General features: G+C 37.9%; 2 protein-coding genes across 5 annotated transcripts in view; both read left to right on the top strand.

Annotated features, from left to right (window-relative positions):
• LOC145203871 (integrin alpha-1-like) overlaps window positions 1-25513 on the top strand; it is a 57231-nt gene that overhangs the window by 20425 nt on the left and 11293 nt on the right. The window contains exons 1-10 of one of the 4 annotated variants that reach the window (XM_080076221.1): window positions 11140-11200; window positions 11491-11651; window positions 12109-12226; window positions 12729-12871; window positions 13374-13490; window positions 13861-13997; window positions 14387-14580; window positions 15048-15118; window positions 24605-24755; window positions 25132-25220. In XM_080076221.1, the coding sequence (XP_079932347.1) occupies window positions 11610-11651; window positions 12109-12226; window positions 12729-12871; window positions 13374-13490; window positions 13861-13997; window positions 14387-14580; window positions 15048-15118; window positions 24605-24755; window positions 25132-25220 (1062 nt within the window). In that variant the 5' untranslated portion in view covers window positions 11140-11200; window positions 11491-11609. Of the gene's footprint in view, window positions 1-414; window positions 494-570; window positions 714-1041; window positions 1151-1556; window positions 1675-2015; window positions 2093-6109; window positions 6255-6424; window positions 6546-7133; window positions 7277-7818; window positions 7945-8336; window positions 8474-9015; window positions 9207-9693; window positions 9765-11139; window positions 11201-11490; window positions 11652-12108; window positions 12227-12728; window positions 12872-13373; window positions 13491-13860; window positions 13998-14386; window positions 14581-15047; window positions 15119-24604; window positions 24756-25131; window positions 25221-25513 lie in introns of those variants that run through there. The other 3 variants (XM_080076220.1, XM_080076219.1, XM_080076222.1) reach the window with 3 other exon arrangements.
• On the top strand, window positions 16502-21439 carry LOC145204525 (integrin alpha-D-like). Its single transcript, XM_080077116.1, has 9 exons — window positions 16502-16722; window positions 17003-17145; window positions 17621-17796; window positions 19030-19168; window positions 19280-19422; window positions 19696-19812; window positions 19899-20035; window positions 20542-20735; window positions 21306-21439. The coding sequence occupies exons 1-9, from the start codon at window positions 16502-16504 to the stop codon at window positions 21437-21439; spliced, it is 1404 nt and encodes a 467-aa protein (XP_079933242.1).

Genomic DNA, 25513 nt, shown 5'->3' with positions numbered 1-25513 from the left:
AATAACAGCCCCTCTCGAAAGTAAAGCGTTTATTTAAAATAATATTTCAAAATCACATTTTATCTATCGTTTTTATGCGATGCTTGTGTCGCACCTTTTTATCATTCTTTTATGCGACTAAAGTGTATATAAATGGGTGCAATTGATGTGGCCTTCATATCACTGATGATGGCATGAACATTTGCCGAAACGTTTGAACAAAAAGCATGTCGCTTTTTACGTCTATTTGGGCCGTTATTTTTACCATTAAACTTATGAACAGATCCGTATATAGTGTTCCAAAATCGCATTCGTTTTCGTATTTAAGCTATTACGACTGTTTGCAAACTTTTTTCAGTATTTTGAAAAAGTTGCTTTGACATTTGTTTGCTTACTTCTCTATAACGTTAGTAATGTATTAATATTTGCTCGCAGACCTCCTGGCCCGGAAAATCAGCCCTTTATTAAAACTGAAGTTGGCTTAGGATCATGCACGAACATACAGTGTTTCAACGTAAGTAGAAAGTCAACATAAATCAACTTGTGTACATGTGGTCTGTTTTAAATTTCCCGCCTTTTTTGTTGTTGCAGAAATCGGTAAGCAATATTTCCCTGCATGGTTATACAACCTATACATCTCATGCCCTCAACAAGACTGTGCTGGATTTTAAATCGTCGAGTCGTTTCTCCAACAATTCCTACTCAAAAGTGCTCATCCTTTTAACAGACGGGAGGTAAATACGATTCTAAGATGTCAATGTTTAAATGCATACGGAGTTCTACGCTCTTATTAAAAAAGTAAAGGAAAAACAGTTGTATGATTTTTATATGCACACACTCACGCACATGAAAAAACATCATGATTTTGCCATGTTTGGTAAATTGGCACCTACGCATATATTGTCTGCGTTTTCACTATTTTTGACCTTGCAAAACAACTCTCACATCTTAACGTGTTCTGCAAACCATAAAACCTCAGGCAAAAAGAAAAACTAATGTCCAAACTATTGGGTAAAATTGTCCCTTTGTGTTTTTCTGCACATTATCATTTACTTTTTTTAGATCCTCGGATCCGGCTGAACTGCCACAAGCTGCAAAGTACGTTCGATCTTTGGGAATAACCACATTTGCAGTAGGAGTTGGATCTGATATTGTGCAATCAGAGCTGGGGGTGAGATAAAGATCACTGAAATAGAAATGCTTGCTTGACCAATTAAGTACAATTGTGTGAATAAAATGCCAAAAGAATTATTACATTTAATAATAGACTACCGAAACGCCAACGACGGTTGTTGCTGTTCAGTTGTTCATTCAGGGGACGGTTGGTGTTAGAACCACTAACCTTCGGACTTAAGAAAACTTGTTCAAATGCAACGAAAAGTGGTGTTAACTTTGGCGATTAACTGGCCTTAAAATTTCTTAATAAATATACTGTTCTAAACGACCTTAGTTCTTGACGAGAAATAAACGCAATTAGACAATAGACTCTTCTAAGAATTGGACCCACAATTATTCCGTGAACAACTATTAGTTCAACTCGAAGGGGCTTGCATATCAAAACCTGTGCTTGTTTTCAGATCATAGCAACAGGAGACCCAGCTTCTACTGAGCGAGTCTACACTGTTGCCGATTTTACAGACCTGGAGAGTATTGTAGCAAACCTGCGGAAGGCCATTCTCACTGTTAGTCTGGAAGGTAAACTTGGCATGGTTTTAACGTTAATTAGGCGAACTCGTGTCAAACTGTGCGTTGGGAAGCTTCGCATATTTACAAGGTTTAAACGATTTTGTTTATCGTATAACCGAAGCTTTGACATATAGTTGTAATTTTAGTTTAGAAAAATTTTAATTAAACAGTTAGAGGTTATCTGTTAGTCATATTTTTAGTATATCGGTATCGGTAACGGCTTGGGTCCTCCACGCCCAGTTATGTAGCTAGCTAATAATATGAAGGGCCTTTGTTGTGTCAGCCTATTGCATTCTCAACCCTTGCTCTAGAAATTCTTTAGTTTATGAAATTATGTTTTGTTTTGCTAGGAGCTGTGGACAACACGTATGCTTATGCCTACAACGAGGAGTTAGGGGAAAACGGTTTCTCTACTCACTATGGAAGGGTAAGATCATTAATACACGGAAGACATGCAAAACATAGTTGAAGGGTTGATTGACGTTGTCGTCGACCTTTCGTGCATTGATTAGTTCCAAGGAACTAGTGATAATAAGTGCCTGGTATTTGCTGTGCGTGGTGTGTGTTGTGTATGTCGAGTGCGTGATTGACTGAGAAACGAGATGGAAGTGATTATCGTGGCAGGTATATTGGGAGTAATTTAGTCACGGAACGAAGGTTTAGTGGAAACAAGAAATATGGATGGGGAACATGAAAAGATAAAACGTGGTAGGGTGAATCCAAGGTAAGAAGTGATGTTTTACTAGTTACCTCAACTTTATGTTTAGCGAATTGTTACTTTTTTGCAGAAGGCACACAACTTTACACTACCAGGAATTTCTTCGAACGTGAGATCAACTTAAACGTTTGAAACCTTAATTTTTTTCAGCAGCATTTCTTTTCTGTGCTTTCCTGCGTAAATTGTTGCAACTCATGTAAGTTTTTGATAACAAGTGTTATGCCTTTTGTTAACCGTGTAGCTACTCGCCTCAAAAGACAGCATCCAACATTAGAGATCCCAAATGAAATAAATAAGAAACAAATATGCGTTGTTTCCACGATTCTGTACATCAGTGGTGGGAAAACACCGTTTACGTCTTCAGGTTAAATGCTTGGAAACATCTTTGTAGCAGTCCTTGCATACTGCCGTGTAGCCGAATTCAAATATACAACTTGTGCTGTACATGAGCTGTATTAATTTTTTATTACTAAACATTCGTTGTTTTTTAAAGGTCGGTCCGCAATAAAATTTCGTTTTGAAACGATTCGCAAAGCAAAAAAGGTTGCCGACCCCTTCTGTACATTATGATTACCCTACATTGCCCAAGGAGCATATGGTGGGCAAGTGATGCTAAAATTACTCCAACTATTAGGACAAGCAGAATTGCCTTTTACCATCATAACATGTTTTATGCTTTGTCGTGACTTTACTGGTGGTTCCGTAAGCTTGTCGTGACCTCATTGGATTTATATACCCTCTTGTCGACCTGATGTTCGTGGGAAGTATATTTACGTATTCTGAACAATTTGCTGAATGATTCACTGATGAATAAATGTAAAAAGATAAGCCCTGTCGTTGGATGACGAAGGCTGTAAACGTCATACAAAATTTGATGGAATTTTGTAGATCTATGAATTTCTTTCGTTACTGCTTTTCAGTGAAGCAAAGTATAAATAAACAAGAAGCCATTTCGGAGGAATTTGATTATGCTGAATTCCATTTAAGGGTTGTGCAAATGCAAATAAGCAAATCGTAAATTTCTTGTCAGCTCAAAGAGTTCTACTTTGGAATAACTATAGTTGGTAAACGCTATTACCGAGTGTCCAGTTTCGTTATGTTATATTTTGCTTTTGTGGTTATTATCATTTACATTTGCGTTGTTCGTTTTCATGTTAATCGATCAATCCAATCAATCAGTGTTATGTTGCATCATGCTAGTTTATGTTGCTGCAAAATAAACCGATTTTCCTAATAGAAGTTGAATCATTAAAGACCCCCCAATGCACATGACCCTCATTGTTTATTTAACCAGTTAAACCTCTATCTGTGTGTCGTGTTTTGTAGCGAAGCTCTTGGTGTCCTTATATTTTTGCTGAAGTGCGCAACACACTGTTCCTTTGTTACTCACGAGATGACGACAACATGAAGTGAAGGTTTGGAAAGCTGGTTGCTTTGTATTACGACAATAAGAAGTGACGACAGATGTGCCATGGCGCCCCCTAACGGTTCTCATAAAAATCATGACGTCATACCCTTCTAAACGTTGTCTCGACTATTGCCATTAAATGTGGGTAACCCAAGTATATGTTATGCATTGATTAACCCCGAATGATAAAAACTAGCTTTTCGCAAACTTTCACACTCAAAAGATACTTTCAAGGATGTGCATTCAGTTTATCTTAACGTAGTATTGAAAAGTACCAAAAACAGTCGTTCAAAATGTTTTCTGTTGATTGAAATCGCAATTTCCAGGTCACAAAGATTGAGGTCAATAAAATCAACGCAGTGCTTTTCTCAACACTTCCAGACAGACTTGATGCGTGGTGACGTAGTGTGAATTCAAAGCATTACTTCCCGTGGAATGTTCGTCCCATTTAATATTTAACGTCACAGTCAACCTGTATGACTCTAGCACTTTCAATTTAACGTGCACAGGTGGAAGTTGCTGACTGTAATAGTAACATGTAGAGTTTATTAACCAGCTTGTAGAATAAAAGTTGTTGGATGGGAAGTCCAAAGACAGAAGTTATGCTCGTTTTATTAATTTGACCAATAGATAGAGATAAACATGCTATAGTTGATAGGAAGGTTAGCAAAACTGTAACAGTAATATCTCAAAAATCATTGGTTGGTTGTAACAAACAGAAAGACGAATTTAAGGCCAACAAACATTTGGTGCGGATGAATTAAATTATTGGTTAAGTATTTAAATCTAATGGACTATTATTATAATGACAGCAGTCACAATTAACAACAGAGATAAAAATAAAACGCTTTAGGTTGTTCTTAGAATTTTTGGTTGCTTTCAAGGGAAAGGCGTATTTACATCTAACACAACTTCCGAAGTAATTAAAACATTCTAGACACGGTAACTAAATTCAACTGAACTCAAAGCACTTTTAATGACAGCGATCAAAAAATGACGTTGTTCTTTCTACACAGGTAAAATTACCAGAAGGCAAAAGTTAAAAGGTGATTTTTGTGTTCACACAGCTCACAAGATGAAATGTTTTAGACAGTTGCTGTTAATATTTCTGGCAACAGTTTATGTGAAACATGATATTGGTGTTTCAAGTTTTAACATAGCAGCGTTTGACAATCGAACAACCCTTGTAGTAACAGAACCTGGAAGCGTTCACAACAACACTGATGTCTCTTACTTCGGACATGATCTTCACATTGAACGAGTCAATGAGACATTCAGGTGAACTTTGTTTGTTATTTGTTGGTAAGAACATTAAACATGTTTAGTTACAAAAATGTTTATTACTACAAGACAAAAATATTCCTTACCATTGTTAAAACTTTTACATCATTTTCACGTTTAACCGGGGTTTGACAGTAAAACATGTAATATAGCAATTTGAAGTGCTATGTTTTTGTGTATGGACATTGAAAAGGCATACTTCATACCTCTTCATATTTCGTCAACGACTTATAAGCACGCTAGGATTTCACACCTGGGTCATCAGGACAAATGTCGACATTAGTTTGATTAAATAAAAAATACTCCCGATGGACAAAGGAAGTGTCAGAAATTCTTGAATTTATCCAAGAAAGCAATTTATCACATTCGAAAACCCAAATGAACAACATTCAGCACATCTGGGTAGGAAAGTCCAAAATTGTCTTTTTGGCATTATCCACGCCCGACAAGTGTCCCAATTGATTGGTCTGTCAAGTAAATGTGGCAGACGCCCTATAAAGCCGCACTGGAAACGCCAGGCCGCTCAATCAGACAATCTTTAAATAAACCAAGGCACAAACATGGCATGAAACGTAAACCATGTATGTGTGTGTTTTAGTGTAACCATAACATCAGGCAACACCCAACAAGATGCAACCAACACCGGGAATGAGGGAGAAGACTCAACATACGGGATGTACAAATGCGGCAAGTAAACTAGATATTTATTTACAAAATTCAATTATACCGGAGTCGGGTCGGACTTTTCTGGTTGAGTTTATGTCAGGTCGTCAAATTAAATAAAATTGACTTGTTTTCCGTCCGCCTTTACACATGCCACATTTAATCTGCAATTTTATTTTGGCCAATTTAACTTCAATCGGGCTTTATTTTGCCAAAATTTCAAGTTTCGGACCCACATTTAAGGCCGTTTGCAACTCCTCTACATACGATCCCTTTTCGTTCTGACTGTAAATAATCTGGCACCAAAAAACGTAGAAAAAAAACAAGAGCACTAATTTGTCATCATTTTTATTCAAACCGTTTGCAGACCTAAACATGACCTCGTCTAGCAACCACAGCGTGGCCAACGCACCGCGTTGCTATAGAGACGACGTATTGACCAATCACAGCACGAATATGGATGCTTTGGGTTTTACATGTGCTTCTCATGTGGAAAAGGGAGAAATGCAACAGAAAGCAGTTGAGTTTACACTGATTGCTTGTTTTTGTTTGGTGTTTTAGCCCATTAACTACCTGTTTAGCTATATTTACTTCCTCACCGCAGTGGGGTGCAGTTCGGCAGTAACATGACCTTCATAAATGATTTTTGACCTTGATGCTAAGTTAATCTTGATCCATGTTCTTTTTAGGTTTGTGATCCTTTTGACACGAAAAGTTGTGGATCAAGCAAAACTTTCAAAGGTGTTTGTTACGTCAGTGACTCGTCATCATCTTTTAATGACTGGGTGCGACGAGACCCTTGTCCAAATAGTAAGAATCTTTTAACAAAAATATTTACTGTTACAATCATAGTAGGGCCTTTGAAGGCGTTATACTGAATCAGCCGGTCACCAAGCATTCCCCATATGGCAAGTCGTAAGCGAGTAAAATCTAGCCTGCGGTAGGATTCGATCCAACGGCGCTGCATGAACGCTTTAGGGCTGATCCCAGTTATGAAATTATGTTTATCTTAAGCAGAGTCTAAAACGACCTGAAGGGAAAAAAGAATTACGATTTTATACAACGTGTGTTAGTGACACCGAAACGTCAATGCAAAGTTACTTAAAAAAAGATTTTTTTATCAGCAAATACCGGTTGAAAGGTTACATAAAAACATGTTTCACTCAAAACTGCTCCCAAACAGTGATTCCTCTTATTGGTTGTATGTGGTGTGTGTTATTGCTGCATATGTGTTATTGGTGCATATGTGTTATTGGTGCATATGTGTTATTGGTGCATATGTGTTATTGGTGCATATGTGTTATTGGTGCATATGTGTTATTGGTGCATATGTGTTATTGCTGCATATGTGTTATTGGTGCACGATATTTTAGCAAACTAAATTTGTCTGAATTTTAGGATGCCATAGTGGCAAGATCGACCTGATGTTTGTGATTGACGGCTCAAATTCGGTTCAACTGGAAAATTTTAACAAACTAAAGAACTGGACGAAGGATGTTGCGGCTGGATTTGACCTTGCCGGGGACGATCAGATTGGATTGGTAAGAATGTTTCCGGTGAAACAAGTTTTCTTTGACCAATATAATTAACGTTTTTGTAGTAAATACAATGTGTGCTGAATGTCGTTATTGAACAGACCTTCAGGTCGGGCTTTTTGGGCCGGGTTCGGGCGCAGAAATTTTAAGCAAACGGGCTTGATTCGGGCCTGACTTCACATCCTGTGGCTGTAATTACCAACTTATGTAATTTACCAACCATAGCTTAGGTATAGCAAGTAACTGGACTTAATCTAATGTCCAACAGCCCTAAAACGACCTGTTTAATGCATTATCTATTATTGTCCATTGTGTATGTCTTCTTTATTATGTCAGTCAAACTTCCGGGCTCTAACAGACTTCTCAAATACGATTCGGGTTTGGGCTCGAACTTCGGGCCCGATTACAACTCTGCTTCGTAAACCTGAAACACTTTATTTTACACTTGTGTTACTGTTATTGTTTTACACTTCCTCATCAAAAGTTGATGTGTCGTCCGACTACTGCATGTAGAACTGGGATTAGAGCCCATGATATTCTTGTTGCAGGTTCAATATTCCTTTTGGAGCAAACGTTTGCCTCCTGGCGAAGTGCAACCTTTTACCAGAACAGAAATTTCGTTGGGACAATTCAAAAACAAGACCTTGTTTGACGAAGCTGTTGATAATATTGAAGTGAGTTTATAGTACAAATTGTGTGAGGTCATGTGAACTAAACTCAAAGTATTCTGCATCTTTTTACGTTTAAATTGACAGCTCTGAGGAAGATTTAAATGTGACTATGACTTGCTGCATTAAACAATTTGTTACAATGTATTGCAATACGGCTTAAACATCCAATTAGCGATTAGTACCATAAGTATCATAGGTTTAAGTCATGCAGAAAAACTAGAGTCTTGCAGAGCACCAACGGGTTTTTCTCGATAGCCAATGGTTTTTCGGTGTCCTTGCTGTTTTTACAACACTGTTCGACACCGATAATGGACAAAGTGACAATGCAACAAACTTGCAAAGCATATGCTACAATACCACGTGGCTTACACAGTTTACATTATTCCTTCATTCAGTACATGTCGATGAGCACATACACCGCACACGCTATACTGAAAACTGTGAACGACGACTTTAAGGGAAACACGAGTCGATATCCGTCCGCATCTCGTGTGATGGTCCTGCTCACTGATGGGACGGCTTCAGACCACAGGTGATGATAAAGCAACTACTGGCCATTGAAAAACACAATAGCTTCTGATATAAACTCTATCTTTTTTCACTTCTATAAAGTAAGTTTCCATCATAAAGGCTAGAAAGCTGAAAGATTTTTAAGCACACGATGTAAAATATCCGCAGAGGGGCTTGAACTGACGATCTTTTTTAACTACAAAACCAATGAACGACAAAAACCTTGACAAATTTAGAATCAGACAGTTTTGAATGAAGGAATACATACTTCGCCTTAATGGCATCTTATATGTTCCTTTACCTAACAGAAAATGTTTCTATTTTACGAAGGACTTCTTCTTCTATTGGTATTACTGTTTTATAGAAGAATATTCACTTTATTATTTTGACCAAAGGTTATAATTTAAAGGCGTTTTTACCACTTTTCCCATCGAAATTTAATCTGTGAGTGTAAATGGTGTATATAACCATGTCCTTAATTTACCACATTAGTGAACCCAAATGCCCTGAAAATCTATAACACACTGCCACCAATGATGGAAATATATGTCATCATATTCACAGCGATTTGGACAGAGCGGTTGCCTATGCCAACGAGAATGACGTCACATCGTTTGCAGTTGGGGTGGGAACGATTAATTATGACGAACTGCTGACGATTGCCGGATCAAAGGATCGCGTTTTCACTGTGCACAGATTTGACGCACTTCATGAGATTGTGGCAAAACTTCAACAGGAAATACAAGTGCTTGAAAGTAGGAGACGAAAAAGTTGTCATAAAATGGTGTGCTCACTTTTTGAAGAGAATCGTATCTTTAACGGAATTGACTCTTGTTCGACAAAACGCCTATTTTAAGTTGACGTCCATTAGATATGTTGTGATAACTAATTCAGTTGAGTCCAACGGTTTCGATATTTGGCACACAAAAGATATTTTTATGTCATGTGAATGTCCTGTTTTGACATATTATTACAACTGCACACAGACAACTAAAAACCATTGATTAAATAGCGGACTATAAGACAAAGAGACTTGTAACTCTGAAAGCAATTGTTACATAATATTTTCAACCAATCAAAAGTCATGTGACCCAATAATAGAGCCGGAGTCGAAAATTACTTTTGTATTCGGAGCAATAAGCCGCTGCCGGGCTGATACAACCACTCATAAACAATGCTACAAGACACAGCAATGCACAATCAGGCAATTCAATCCAACTTAACAAGTTCTGATCGTTGCAGGTTCCCCTTCGGTCAACGTCACCAATGAGCTGCAACAATGCGAGGCAGGTTTCTCTGCAGAATTTGGCAAGGTTTGTAAACAAGCTGGTGGGCTATAGTTGTTGTGGTGGTGGTGAGTGAAAAAGCTGACTGGCAGTGCTGTGTGTTATGTGCGTTGTGCATTGTGCATTGGTTGAAAGTTAGCAGTTGAGGCAGTTAACAAACATAAACACAGATTAGAGCAGTAGAGTACTTCAAAATCTTCTGAAAGGTAAGATGTTTTAGTCAATCTTAATCTTCTTGGTTTGTAAACACGGTGTATTACAAAGAATCGTAAGAAATTCATATAAAGCTGTGCCCGTCAGTTCACAACTTCATCTCATATTTTTAATACTTTTCAATACTTGACCCAAACATTATTTCTGCAAGGTAAGTGTTGTAGTTCTTAAAGTAGTTGTATTTATGAACACAAGTAGAGTCAAACGATTCAACTGAACAAGCGCAGAGTTATGTAAGTCAAGGCGGTCAACATTCCTCGAGAATGCGCCAGATTAGGAATTACTGTGCTTGCGGACTTAATTGAATTGTCAGGAAACGTTATTGCGCCCGGTATGGCTCAGAATGGGTTTCTGAGTATAACACAATGTTAGAAATGAAAACGCCACAATACAACTCTTTCACGAAAGGTTAATAGCTCATAGACCCGTACACTAAATAGGTTTAATTAGTAGACCTTGGTCACGTTGTATGGAAAAAGCCAGTTTCGCTTTGCGTGTTGGGACTAAAAGTTTAACAGACTTGCACGTCGGCGTGTTTGTGATAGAATTGACGCAAATTCAGACGAATTGACGTAACATGGCGTTACAGCGAGTTACAGCTTTCTATGTTTCCTGAGCCTTAAAGTGTTGTACGTGTGCCTCGAATCTCTATTGAGCTGTCAATCAAGCAAGCAAGAAGACGACCACTGTGACGGCAGCAGTCGATAGTGTGCTCCTTGCATCTGTGATGCGTTTTTGTCAGAACATGCAGGACTGTCTTTCATTGAGAAGGAAGCGTTAAGGCTAGTTGGCAGTTAAAGGCAGGGTTCTCTAAATAATATCAAATGTAAGCAACGCTTTTTAATTAGGATATTTTGTTTGTTTGTTTTTTGTTTGACACAGTTCGTTTCCTTAGCAGATAATTTTTTACCTATCAAATATTTTATTTTGTAAAGTAAAGTAGGGTGAGATTAATAGCATGCTGCGGGTGCTCATACTGGTCTGTGTTCTCTCATTGGATGTCAGTCTCGTAAATTCATTTAACCTAGCAATTAATACGTCGTATTTACACACTGTGCCATCAGAGGAATCGTTCTATGGTATGTCAGTTCTTATAAACAGGTTCAGTAGAGATGGATACAGTTTTACAAGGCAAGTAGAATTGACTTTTTATCTTTTGCAAAAAGTTATTTGGTAAAGTTTTAGGTTGTTTGCTGGCGCACCTTATCAAGGTAGTTCACACAACGATACAGGATCTGTACAAACATGCGGTAAGTCTACTAAACATAGATACGTGTGAAAATATTATTTCTAACTTTGCAAGTATATGATGGCCCCCAAGCATGGTTCTTTTTATAAACCACAGTATTAATAATAGTTTTACAAATGTCTATGTAGTAGGGCACATGCAAAATTATAGTAACGAACTTTATTGCATAATCTAACAAAGTTTTGCTTTTGTTATGGACATTTATATAAATAATGTATTTTCAAAATATCGCCAACTGAAATTGTAGCAAGTTTATAAATTTGTATCTAAACTTACACACATTTTCACTAGACACGTTCGACTTTCAACTGGCTCCGACCAACTCATCAACAGACGTGACTTGCATCAGTGATAACAACTTGCAACCGTTTGAAACTAACGCAGATAAGAAAGGCCGTTCCAGTTACGGAATGACAATGGCGCAAAACCATGAGGAACCAGAGTACACAGTGGTATGTGAAATCTATTATTTCTGCAAGCTAGGTTAATATCTGTTTTTAATAAGTAACTTACGTACGCTATACAAGCTATCGAACCAGCGAGAAAGCAAGAAATGTTTTAAACCCGTTTCAAGATAGGAGAGAGTTCAATTATTGTGAAATAAACAAAACTCGAGTCCTAGTAGGCAATTTAACCCAAACAAATTACCCCCTCCCCTACAATATTTTTTTAATATCGACCACATGTAACGCGTTAGGTGCTAGAGAGCTGTTTATAAGATGCTGCAGCATGATTCTAAATTCTAGGTAACAGTAACTTTACACAAACTAGTATTAACTAGCTGATCGGCAGTGTCAAAAGATATTGTTAATTTTGTGACTTTCCTCATTACTGTGTCAGGTTATTGTTTTTGAAACAGTAGTGGTCAACTCCCATATGTTCAACTCAACTCAAATATGTTCTCCGTAGATCTGCTCGCCCCTCCTGCAGCGTAAATGTCACTCAGTGTTCAGAGCTGAGGGAGGTTGTGGGATTTACCACAGCACAAACTTAACGTTGAAGGCCAGAAGGGAACCGTGCCGTAAACGTAAGTGGATTCAAGTAATGTTTGCTTTTAAACAACATCTAAGGAAGTTGAGTTGTGAATGGAACCACATTTTGAATCTTGTTTACAAAATTTCAGATAGATTATTTCAACCAGAGTATTTAAAACTGATAAAGCTACAAACAAGTTTAACCTACAAAGTTACGATACACAAAAAAACGCCCAGAGAACCACAGTAAAAATGTAACATTTAACATTTGGCCGCCTAAAGTAAAAATAGTAAACAAAAGTATACATCTGATTTCTTTCTTATCTATTCTAAGTTAGTTTACTTTTCAACAAAACTAGTGTCAGATTTTGTATCAGTAGTTAGACTAGATTAGACTAGCAGTGAGTTAGACTAACAAAAGCGCTGTTTCGAGATAAAGCCATGTCTTGTGAGCATTTTCGTGCGATGAGCCTTTAAAACTACGGTGGGATTTGAACCCACGAGTTGTGTACTTGAATTTGAAGTTCCACAAACTTTACAACTTCCCCCCAACAGCTTGCGAGTACAACACAATCGACCTGATGTTCGTGTTGGATGGATCGTTTTCGGTGAAATATGACAATTTTGAGAAAGTGAAGAAGTGGGTGAAGCAAGTGACAAGCGCCTTTGATATTTCTGATCCCGTGCAAGTTGGAGTTGTGAGTACAATGTGACGAGTTTAAAATATTGTACATACTTTACTCAAGTTGATATGACATTGGCTCAATAGAATGCGTTAGACCAGTGGTTTCCAAACTTTATTAACGAATTCCTTCCTTAACAATTTAAAACATCTTTATACCACCCTAATAGATTACATATAGTAAATGCTAAATCGATACAAACATCTTTTAAATCGGGTCTTTTATCAACTTCACAGGTTATACTCCCAAGGTTAAAATAACTACTAGCAAACCACACGTAAAAATTAAAGTAAATTCCTCTCTTCAAGTTTTAAAATTCTCCTTTGCGTGGAATTCCTCTCCGTCTGTGGACCACTGCATTATACAGAAGACTAATTCATATAAATGAAAGCAATTAACGTAAACTCAACTTTGATGCGGCTTTTTTATTTTGGATTAGAGCGTGTTTGAAGTTCTTGTAGTTCACTGCTAATCGAGCATTTTTGAAGTTAAAATAAACGTATTTCGCCGCGTTTAGGTTCAATATTCAACGTACTACCACAACCAAGTTGAACAACCTAGAATGAAAACCGAAGTAGGTCTCGGGGAGTTTCGAAACAAAACTGCGTTCGATGCTGCTGTTGACAAAATTGTGGTAAGTACGACAACAGAGACTTCTATGTATAGTTTGCATTCTTCTCTTGATTTCCGTTTAATTGCTTAAATATAACATTTCCAAACATGTAAGCAAGCAATATAGGCTCTAGTGGTTTAAGGGTATCATACTACTCTCGTTTTTTATTCATATACGTTGCTGTCTTGCTATGTGTGTTTTTTCTCTTATCCTATTAGGGCTTGAAATTAATTAACAAACACCATTGTAGCTATATAGACAGGCTTAAGACAGTTAAAAAGTTTGAAACAACGGACAAAATGTATACCAACAGTAATCAAGACAGGAGTTTCTAAACAACATGGTGTTGTCGGTATTTGTGCTGTGTATTGAGAGCATTTTCTTGTTGCAGTATCAGCGCTACAGCACTTTCACAGCTCACGCTATCTATAAAACTGTTGATGATGATTTCAATGGACCAACAAGCCGGTATCCGGATGTTAGAAGGGTGATGGTGTTATTGACTGATGGTCAATCCACAGACACTGAGTATGGAAACGAAGCTGGTCTAAACTTAAGTAGTTTTGTAAAATTCGAAAATTCGGCCAAGATAGACGTAAAAAGCGATATGCTTATTATTTAAATGTTTCGGCAAATTCCCATGCCAACATCAGTAAAGGGCCACATTAGTTACACATGTTTATATCCATTTGAGTCACGTAAAAGATTGTTTAAAGGTGCGGAACAAGCGAATTTGTTTTGGTCTTGAAGTTGTACATCGCATTGATAACTGAGAACTCACGCCTCTTGCAGCGTAAGAAGTCTCTTTTGTTACTCGTCAACAATCTGACAAAAATATCAATACAACCTCAAAAATGTCAGCTGACAACAAACAACAGTTGAACAAAGGATTGTCAACTGTAACGAATCTATTGCAGAGATCTCCCAGCAGCAACTCGATACGCGAAACAAGCTGGAGTTGAATCATTTGCAGTTGGTGTCGGAAACAGTTATGTTCTTGGAGAGCTAGAGTTGATTGCTGGATCAACGAAGAGGGTTTTTACTGTGACCGACTTCGATGATCTTTTCAGCATTGTTCAACAACTGCAGTTTGACATACAAGTGTTGGAAGGTAAGGAACTCACTGTTAATTACTCCATCAGTTTATTGCCTTACTCGCCAAAAAACATAGTTATGTTGGTTTATCCATTTGAAGATTAAACACAATATTTGATATGTTTGCGCTGTGGTATTGGCTTATTTAGGTCAAGTGATTGCTTTCAAACCTTTCCCGTGAAGTCTTTTATCAATTGTTATAAATATATATATCGGTAAACGAGAAGCAAGTCTTAATTGACCAGGTTTAAGGTTTATTGGAAAGTAAAGTTATAATTCTACTACCTTTGAATAGTTCAAATTTCTGACGTGCTTGGCTATATGATGCGGCTTTAGTGCTAAAGCATGAGATTTGCATCCACGAAGTTCTTCAGAAACTTTAATTTGTCTTCACTGTTTCTGAAATTGCCTTATTTCGGCCGCCTTTAAAGCCACACACACCAGCTGAAGACACAATGACATTAACACTGACATTTATTTAAGGTGAACCAGGAAGCGTTCTACACAATCGTCTGACGCAATGTCAGGCTGGGGTTTCGGTCTGTACAGGGAAGGTGGGTTGATATGATATATTCAAATCGAGTTGTTTGCAAATATCTCGCAAATCAGTTTTCGGATCTTGAAACAGATACTTCAAGTCGTAGTACACCAGGCCTTTTTAAGGTGTGATACCGAATCAAGATACTTCAAGCGTTTTAACGTTATCCTAGTGTCTTGTAATAAGTATGCTATCTCTCGAGCAATAAGTATTGTGCATTTGACTGTGTTGTGCTATGCGAGCGGTGTTAACTTATTGTAAGGCAGTGAGTTGGGTGGTTTTACCAATTCCTTGCAGTTTAACCAAAACCACCTTTCCTACGCACTGTGGTGATTTTTGCGGATTGGATTTGCTGTGTGAAGTCAGATTGACTGTTTGACTCGTGTTAAGGGGACAATAGGAAGTAATTCCACAGATCAATTCGACTTTTTCGCGCCCAGTCGGTGATTGACTCGTAAGGTTGTGGGAGGACAATATGATGTTTTTGTGCTGCGAAAAACATGAAAGTTTGTTAGGAGCAATATTTGCAAGGTGTTGCAAGACCAAATTTACAGCTGTAGCAAAAAAGATAACGGTGAAATGTTTTTGTAATCTGGCTTTGTGTAGACAACTGAAGCAATTTTTAAATACATTGCATCGGTAGGCTGAATCTGATTGTCAACTATTTGTATCTGATTTTGGAAAACCAGAAAGTTTTCAGTGTCCAGTTATTTCTTAAACCCAAAGCATACAAAGCGAACGCCACGGAGAGTCGGGAGCAGTTCTTGATCCGATGTTTTTCAGGAAGTAAGAAGTCTTTGTAGATAGATAGTTTTAACCTAAACCAGCATTCAGGGATATGTTGCCACTTTTCCAACTTGGACTTCTGTGCAGTCATAAAAAAACTACACGACTTGAAACTTGGAAGCTGGGAGATTTGTTACATGTAGGACGGTCACAGAAGTACCTAATACAGTGTACAGTTTAAACAAGACTATTTCACCATTGAAAGCAATTTATACAAGCAGAGGAAGCGCGTATCCCAACCAAACGTCAATGCATTTATGATATCAATGAAACTTCCTTTCGATTGATGCTGCCCTGCACGGTCTTCTGACATTAAGAGATAGTGTAAGGAGCAGAGACAGCTTTAATGCTAATCACATCAGGAAAAGTTAACTTAAAATACAAGTCAATGATTTGAGACAGAAAAGGTATTGTTTTCTTAAAGACCATCTTGATTCTTTTGAAGAGTTTAACTTAAAATTCTGACTATTTTATCACTAAACCGTTTTCAAAGATGTTGCATTAAGAGTCACTGCACTTATTTCTAGGTATTTTTTCATGCTGACAGTACTTGATCGAGAAAAAGGCTACAGAATAAAACAAGGGTTTATTGTTTCCGGTGTACTGCAGAAATATGTCAATCACAGTTTGGTTACGGGTGCCAGTTGTGTTTTATGTTTGCGTGGGAGCAAGTTTAGCTTTCAACCTTGCCGAAAAGGAGAAAGCAGAGAAATATGTTGTTCGATCAATTGAACCAAGCTCATACGGGGATCTCGCCTTTGAAGGAAGTTCGTTTTTCGGTTATGATTTACAATTGAAGATACTCCAGAATCCCGAAAAAAGAGGGAAAATAAGGTACGTAAATTTCTTTATTCTTTTACAATTTTGCAAACGTAACTTTCGTAAAATTTTTAGCAAACAAGAAATCAATCATACTTTTGGAGACAAAAAAATTGTTTTCAAAACATGATTGTCAAGTACATATGACATATGACGTCGAAAAGCTAAACCTAGGTATATTTTGCAAGAAGCCTTTAACAAAGTTATCTTTGACAGTTTTCTGAGTCAATGTTTCTAAATTTTGCGCATTTATAAATTTATGTGCACATTTTTTTATTTTCGACATGAAATGCAGAATATCAGCCGGTGCTCCAACGCAGCGAGTGACAGCGTTACGGGATACAACCACGGAAGGCGAGGGAGTAAGCAAAGAGCCGAACCCGGTGTTACGAGCTGCTGTAAAAACTACAACGGCAATGGGCTCACTTTATTTGTGCGGTGAGAATTTATGTTGTTGATCAATATTGACAACTTGTAAGTAACTAAAGTCAAAAATACAGTACGATTCATAATATTTATTGAACAACGTATTCCAAATACCACTGAATGCGTATAAATGTGTAATTACCTCGAAATCGCATGTCACTGACGAATAACTCTAGCAGTCGTTGTAGGCAATAAGTTCAAGCTGTTTCTTGAAAATTTAAGAGGTACGAGAAACAAAAGCTGTGTTGGCTCTCCAATAATTATTTTAATTGTTATGATAATCCTAAAAAGTGATAATAATGTTTTGAATAATGCAATACCTATGTTTTATCACAGCAAGCATGGACACTTCAGGGCTGATGCCAGTATGAATGAATTCAGTTTACCTATGTTTAATATGTTTTAAGAAACAATTTTCCTTCTAGCAATTATACCCTTTTGCTTTTCCGCTACTCAACTTCTTAGATCTAAATTTCGTAATGTTTAGAAACCACGAGCGACTTTGTGAGCAACACAACCGGGGAGCAGACTTACAACTGCAGCACTAAAGCTGATGTCGACCGAGATTTGAACGGATTTGAAATCAGCGACAGAGACGCACTTGGTATATCTTTGTCCGGATTAAACGCGGCCAGTGGAGCAACGGACAACGAACAGCTTCTGGTAGGCATGACAACACATTGCCATTGTTTGGTAACTTTAAGAAAGCGCGATTTAAAGCAAACGCAAAGTGGTAAATCGGGCCGGGCTTTTAGGTTCGGGTTCGGGGTTAATTTCAAACTAAACGAACTTTGTTCGGGCCTGGCTTTACACTCGTCCTCATTTGCGCCACAATTTCGCCAACTTTTGGGACTAATACAGTCCTTGGTTTTAAAAAACAGAATTGGACCGGTTTTCGGGCTTATACTCCAATCACGCTTACCACCTAGAGTTAACCGGAGGTTATTTTACACCCAATGGGCAAATAGGACGTTCTTAGTGGGTATAAGTGTAAAGAAATTAAGAAGTAAACGGTATAGTGTATTGCACAAACTTAATTTTATCTTTTTCACTTGGTTAATAGGGAAATAAAAGGTTGAGAGCCTCTGGGTCTAAAACAGGGGTGGGGAACCTACTTAGTACTGCGGGCCGCATGAATTGCACAACATTTTCGGGCGGGCCAAATTTTTTATTATTTTCAAATTCGGTGTAATAATACCCTAACTAAGCGCACAAGTGATTTTATATTTCATCGCTCCAGATTTGATCTTTTCTTTGCTGTTACTTGTTCGCAACAAACAAGGCATACAGGTTTATCACTTAATTCGACTAAAATCTGTGCATTCTTTCTGGAACACCCTAGCTCCATTTAAAACTAACACCACATGGCAAATGATTTGTTATTGTAAGGAGAGACAATCGAGTGACTGTTACGTCACAAATACAGCAAGCGGTTGAATGTGTGGCAATTTTAATAAGTTTGACGTCAAATGTAGAAATGTCGAAGTCTTTTCAAGTAAATATTTGTACATAAACATTTTATTATTGTTTTTTTTATGGTACGTTTTATGCTGTACTTTAACAAAATTGTGACGCGGGCCACATTAAAAAGGCAAGCGGGCCGCATGCGGCCCGCGGGCCCCAGGTTCCCCACCCCTGGTCTAAAAGGTCAAATTGGTTGTGTTAGAACTTGTGCCTCTTGAACAGCTGTCGTAAAAGTGAGCAGGATGAACATGACACTGTTGACTTATATCTGAACTTATCACATTTTGTTTAACCCATGTGACAGGCTTACAGCGTCAAGTTGGCAAAAAAATTTAAGTTTAAATATCAGTAATAATATTATGGGTATTCCTTTTCTTTTAACCTTTCGGACATACAACAAGCAGTGCAGCCGACAAACTTAAGTTTTTTTAGACCTGCGCCCACCTTAGACTTCACGATTGTGGTTCAAACTACAAAGCAGAGGGAGCTTGTTACTTTTCTGAAAAAGTTCCGGGGCGCGGTGACGGACGACTGGTCACTAAGTGGCAGAAGAGAGTTCCTTGTCGTGCAAGTAAGCCAACATAGCTGTACACCACAAGCCGCAACAATTCGGCATTGTTGTGTCACTTTACCCATCATTGTAAGGTTATTGACAACATTATGATGCTTTATGACGTTTCAGGTTGTTTCGAAAAACCTATTGACCTCATGTTTGTGTTGGACGGATCACATTCGGTCACAAACGCGAGTTTTGAAAAAGTAAAGAAATGGGTGAAGGATGTCACTGATGGATTCGAAATCGCCTCTGATACTCAAGTGGGAGTGGTAAGTTGGAAAGGGATTTGTCGTTTGCTTTATGTAGTTATATTTTTTGCAATTTGGTGCTTATACCCGTAATTATACAATACTTGTTCAAACAATGCTAGTCCATTAACATGGTTGGGACATTTTGAGGTTGTTGATTGGGCAATGTGTAACTGTAAAATGTTTGAGTAAATGAATGGTTAGTCTTTTGATAGAATTTTCATTTTCATTTCTCTTGATCTCTTGCCTATAATCACCAGAAACATGATGTTTTGGTATACTTTGCTTTTGCAGGTTCAATATTCATACTGGTATCCAAACAGGGTTGTTCAGAAATACATAAAGACGGAAATACCACTTGGAAATTTCGCCGACAAGAAAGACTTTGACAAAAAGGTTGATCAAATTGAGGTAAATCCTTAATAAGATTGATTTTCACTTCCTTGATAGTTTTATGCACAGCAATGGCACAACTGCATCTGATGCTTTTTCTACAGTACCACGGTTTTTCAACTTATACGGCCCACGCCATAAACAAAACAGTGAAGGAAGACTTCAAAGGGCCGACCAGTCGATATCCCACGGCAAGAAGAGTGATGATTTTACTCACTGATGGACATGCTGACGATTCAACGTGCGTATCCACATTACATAGCCGCCATATTGCTAAAACGGGACTTGAAAGTAGCTTGGTCAAAAACAAAACTGTCAGAGAGTTGGTATTTGATGAATTCATTTTTTGCAGATGTTGCTATTTCCTGAAACTTTTTGAGAATGTATTGATCGTTAGACGCTTTACTATACGAGCTCTAAGCGGAGTATTTCAAAATAAAAAGCATAGGATTACTTTGATGTATGTAGTAAGTCTTTATTCACAAACATAACTGCCAAAGTACTGGTGTATATAGAATGCATCATGCATACGTTTCAACAGTCACTGTTGTCATCATCAGTGCGGGTGTAAAGTGACGTCTTTGGCAGTTATGTTTATGATTAAATTACTCTTTAAGTCCGTGTATAGTCCTAGTAAGTCTTTGCTTTTAAATATTGACGTTACGAAAAGTTGTCACAAATACTCAGATTCACAACAGAATGGAAATTTGTGATTCTTTACCTAAATTTACTCGTTTACATTTACAGACAACTCCCAGGCGCGACGAGCTATGCTAAACAAGAGGGAGTTGAGACTTTTGCAGTGGGCGTTGCAAATTATGTGATTGAGCAACTTGTCCTTATAGCTGGCAACAACAAGGACAAAGTGATCACCGTGGACAACTTTGACGATTTGGCAACAATCGTGTCTCAAGTGCAAAGAGGAGTTCAACAGCTAGAAGGTGACTCGAATGACCTTCACATTGACCTTTACCTCCACATTAAAAACGAAAAACGAAAAACGCTTAGATGTAGTAAATCTTTTCTTATTATTGATATAAGATTTTATTATTATTATTATTGACCTTCTTTTCTTACAAGTAAAATATAGCAACAGATTTGGTGATTTTTCACACTGAATTTTCTTAAATTAGATGTATTTTTTAAATTTGATGTATTTTTTTGCATAAACAGGTTAATACGACAAACAGAACTGCCTGTGAAAGCATGTGTATAGTGGAATATAATGCAATACCCGTTTACAATCGCTGATGTGTGTACACACACGTTCTCTGGCAGTTTTGTGATTAAGTTCACGTCCGTCCGTGTCTTGCTTTTCTTGTGATTTGGGCGCTGTGACTGCTAAGATTGCACCAACGAACTTAACCCAATGAACTTTAGCGGTTTTGTTTTTGGCCAAGCTACTTCACACGTCCTTGTCTGGTTATTTTTGTGACTTGTGACTGTTAACATCGCACCAGTGAACCTAAAGTCAGAAAAGTCACAAATTAAGCCTGAAACTGTTTTAGGAGGGACATCGGAACCTGGAGTGACTAATGAACTGATGCAATGTCAAGCGGGAATCTCGTCAACTGTCGATAGGGTAAGAACAACTAAGCCGGTTCTCTTGACTTCCGCCAGTAACACGGTATTTTGCAATGCTTAAGTGAAATAGGCTTGTAGAATTTTGTCTGAGGTTTTGCTCATTGCAAAGTTTATCGGACGCCAACATGTAGAATGAACATACGCTACCACAAAACGCTTTTTCTTTTCCAATATTGTTGTGTTTTATCCAACAAACTGATGGAAATGTTGGCGCTTTGACAACATCGTAAAGTCATTTATCAAACTCCATGCGATCAGTGACTGATTTAACGGGAAACATCTTCGTGATGGGACGCACGATGCCCTTACATGAAACCAGCTACCGAGAAATGATTTCTTCTGACGCACACGGATTTAAGCCAACTAAATCTGCTACTGAACATGGCTTAATGCTCGTTACAAGTTGTTAATCTTGTTACAAACGACGCAATTTGTAAAACAGCACCTCTAGTGTCCCCTGTGGATTGTTAGAGAAAAATATCAAGTACAATACGATTAAGGACATAGGTTTGAAACCTTTTTCTGACGTCCCCCTTTGCTGATTTCCATTGTAAAAAAATATTCCAAGTTTCTTTAACCTCGCAATTTTCAACACCTAACACGATTTTGCATGTCAAATTGCTCCCCTCAAAACCTCTGCTTCAGGAGAAGTATAAAAGAGACAAACTTTCTAATGATTTAATGTTTGTATGCCTAGTTTTGACCTAAAAGTAACCACGTATTGCAATATCAAATATGACTTCTCACGTGAATACGCATCATATGTCATGGGTTGATAGCCTGGGTCACCATAATTGTAACAACATCAACAAAGCCCTGGTATTGGACGGGGTTTAATAGCTTTATTGACCGTCATCATCAGTCTTGCTTCATGATTCGTTTGCGCCACTAACAATGATTTAAGCCCCGACGCAACCGTCAGACAGAACAAGACAGCGCTTATGCATTGTGACGTAACAGCAGGCATGGCGCGTGAGCTTGCCACACGTCATTTCCGGTTTCAAGCAAGCAGACGCGAGCGCGCACACAAACGCTCGGCAGAACGACAGTCGCGTTACAGTAGAACCAGCACTACTGTAGTGTATTTATAACACGCAACCCGCTCAGCTAATCAACGTTTGTGGGTCGCGTTCAAGTCGCTGAAGTGTTCTTGACAGGGCAATATGAAATTCTCCTGACTAAAAAGGTAAGTTTGTAACTTTTTTTCCTTATGTTTTCAAAGTTTGAAAGCCTTTGTTGTTTGATTCAGTGCGAACTAGTGTATAGTGCCTGCTGAAAATCTTTGTCAGACAATCATTTAACTGTTATAATGATAATACAAAAAGCTTAATAATTTTATGTGATGTTTCGCTGTTTTATTGATCAAATTTACTACTTATATCTTGTTTTGAATACGTTGTATTATGACATTAAGTTATTGTTAAACGGAAAAGCCAGAAACATTGTTGTCGAAGTTGTTGGTTTGATTGAACCATCAACTTCATCGCATCTTGGCACTGTTGCTTATAGTTTGTGCATGAATTGTTTGACAACAAGCTATGTTGCGCCATTTCGTACGCTCCTGTGTATATTTCCGGCTCTGAATCATTCACCCAAACAAAAGCTGTAATGCATATATGCTGGTTTACACACCAAGGCGTAGATTTCTTGAAGTACTTTGTGTAACTAACTAAGGTCTAATTGTTGTAAAATTCTAAGTACAGTAAACCCCGGTTAAATTGGCTTCGGTTAATCCAGATCTTTGTATAATTCAGACAAAACTTAAGGCGCAAATGATTTGTAATGTGGTAAGGCTGAACCTAATCGACATCGGTTAATTAGGATTTCGCATAATTTGGACAAATTGTTGGCCCAAACGAGTCTGAATTAACCGCGGTTTACTAAGTTGGCAAACTGCAAACTAAAGTACAAACATCGGTATATGTAGTCCGTGAACTAAATTCTCCTACATAAACATGCTTCATAATTAATCAAGTGTATAAAAAGCGATGAATGGTTCCAAATAAGGATTGTTGGTTTAACCGTTTTATAAATAACGTCGTGTAGTGAGAAAATTATTTGTTGCCGTTTTACCACGATTCATAACAGTCACGATGCTATGACCGTAACGCCATATTTGTCCTGCGTGTTTGTTGCAGCTGCCTGGAAGTCCGTTCGCTTTACCGCAACCTTTCTACCGCTCAGCCCCAACCTGCGATATATAGACCTTTATTTGACCTCTCGTTGTTATGTTGCGTGACGTGCGTCGGTTAGAGAGGAAACCCCTTCATGGTAACATAGTTGCCGTTGCTGTTTTTGAACACAAACGATTCATAACAGTCTGGCCCGCTTACCGCCTTGAGTTAGTGCAATATTCTTGACCGTTTTCCTGTGGCGCATTTTGTCGAAACGTGCGATGGTGGTTTGAAAAGTGGCTTAGAAAAATCAAAAAAGAATGAACCTCGTTTTTAGGTCACAAAATGTAGCACTTTTTCTCATAAAGAAATAAGTTTGAACCGATAGACAAGCGCTCTTGTTTAAAATTATTACACAATTCTAGCGTTCTAGTAAAAAGAATCAAGATAAATATAAAGAAAATGGGCTACACATAAAATCAGGTTTGATTTCAAAAATCGTTTTCGTTTTCAGCAAGGCTGTGTTGTCTAACTTGATAAACCGTACACAACAATTATATTTTACGTTTTAACCCTTTTACTTTGGTACAAGCTGGCCTATAGGAATTACAAATTCATGATATTTTGCTCTTTATCTTGTCGCAGGTTTCTTCGGTGGAGCAACAACGGAAGTGACGTCACAGATAATGGGGTGAATCGATACTTGGTGGCTATACTTGGTCATCTCGGTAACATACGCAATGTTATGACGCACAAATGTCGGTCGTCCATTAACCTTATGCGTTTAAATGAATAACGGCTTGTTGCAGGTTGACTCCAAGAAGAAGACTTTTACAATTTTGCGACGTTGTTCTTCGCGAAATAAAATCCTATCGGTGTCTGTGTCAATTTTGTTTAGGGTTTTCGAAACGCGAAGCGGCGGAAATGTGTGTGTGTGTTGATTGAATATGTGTGTATGTGTGTGTGTTTGAGAGATTGTATGTATTTATGATTTTTATTTGATTTATTGTGTAGTGAATAAAGTCTATGTAGTTGTTAACGTTTTGATAAAAGTATTTCACTCTTGTATCAACTTTCAACTAAACAAATGTATTTTGTTGTTGCTTCTATAGAGTGGTCGTCTTGTTCTTGGAACAGTCGGTGCTTACGACTGGTCCGGAACATTCACAGTGTACAGCTCCACAACTGACCAAGTCCCTGATATTCCTGACTTCGATCAAGTCCGCTCTGTTCTGCCGCTGCGTCCAAAGGAGTCTTATTTAGGTAATTCGGAATGTAACAAGTATTTTCAAGCATCTCTTTCAGGTCACATTTGTTTCGGGTCACATGTCTTGTTTTAACACTAAGGAATTTGACTGGTTAAACTAACTTCAAAAGTCAAAGAACTGATGCAAAGAAAAATAAACCAACGGACTTGAAATGGGACTAGCAATCCATAGTAGGCTTAACGCATACAGGCGTCGTCCCGTCGTTTTCTTCATGCGCAGAGAATAAAATCAATTAAAAAACAATAAAATCGTCGCAGCATGCAAAAATGAAGCCGCCACATTTATAAATCAGGCTCTTTCCTTTTTACCAATGGCTATTTAAGCACATTTTCCGGGTAACTGTTTTTGCTAATGAAATTATATTTTCGCAGGTTACTCAGTGACAACAGGTTACTATGATGGAGCAGGAGTGGGAGAATACATTGCAGGTGGAGCACCTCGATATCTTCTGGAAGGAGCTGTAAGTTACAATCATTTGTACTACAAAAATAATACAAATAACTTAGGGTTAGGAGCACTCCATATGTGTCTATTCTGTTGTGGTTGTGCAGTACTATATTGCACTGACACATGCAATGCTTTTGTTCTTCAGCAATAAGACACGTATCTGTTGCCATCGCCGTAAATAAAAAGCGAAGATTCTATTGTAACCATGAACGTGACTTTGGCTTTGTTTATGTCTACCATAATAACCTTGCATGCTCTTGTGGCTGCTTTTCGTGGTAAAATGACACGGCAGTGTTTCTATATTGA

Source organism: Phallusia mammillata, chromosome 8, assembly GCF_965637545.1.
Source record: "Phallusia mammillata chromosome 8, kaPhaMamm4.hap1.1, whole genome shotgun sequence".
Taxonomy (NCBI): domain Eukaryota; kingdom Metazoa; phylum Chordata; class Ascidiacea; order Phlebobranchia; family Ascidiidae; genus Phallusia; species Phallusia mammillata.
This window is presented reverse-complemented; position numbering and strand designations above follow the sequence as displayed.

Bases quoted from the DNA above. Each gene is read 5' to 3' on its own strand.
- LOC145204525 (XM_080077116.1), top strand. From the start codon at position 16,502: ATGTCAATCACAGTTTGGTTACGGGTGCCAGTTGTGTTTTATGTTTGC. The intron at 17,146-17,620 runs GTGAGAATTTAT...CGTAATGTTTAG, and splicing joins GGGCTCACTTTATTTGTGCG to AAACCACGAGCGACTTTGTG. The intron at 17,797-19,029 runs GTAGGCATGACA...AAGTTTTTTTAG, and splicing joins CGGACAACGAACAGCTTCTG to ACCTGCGCCCACCTTAGACT.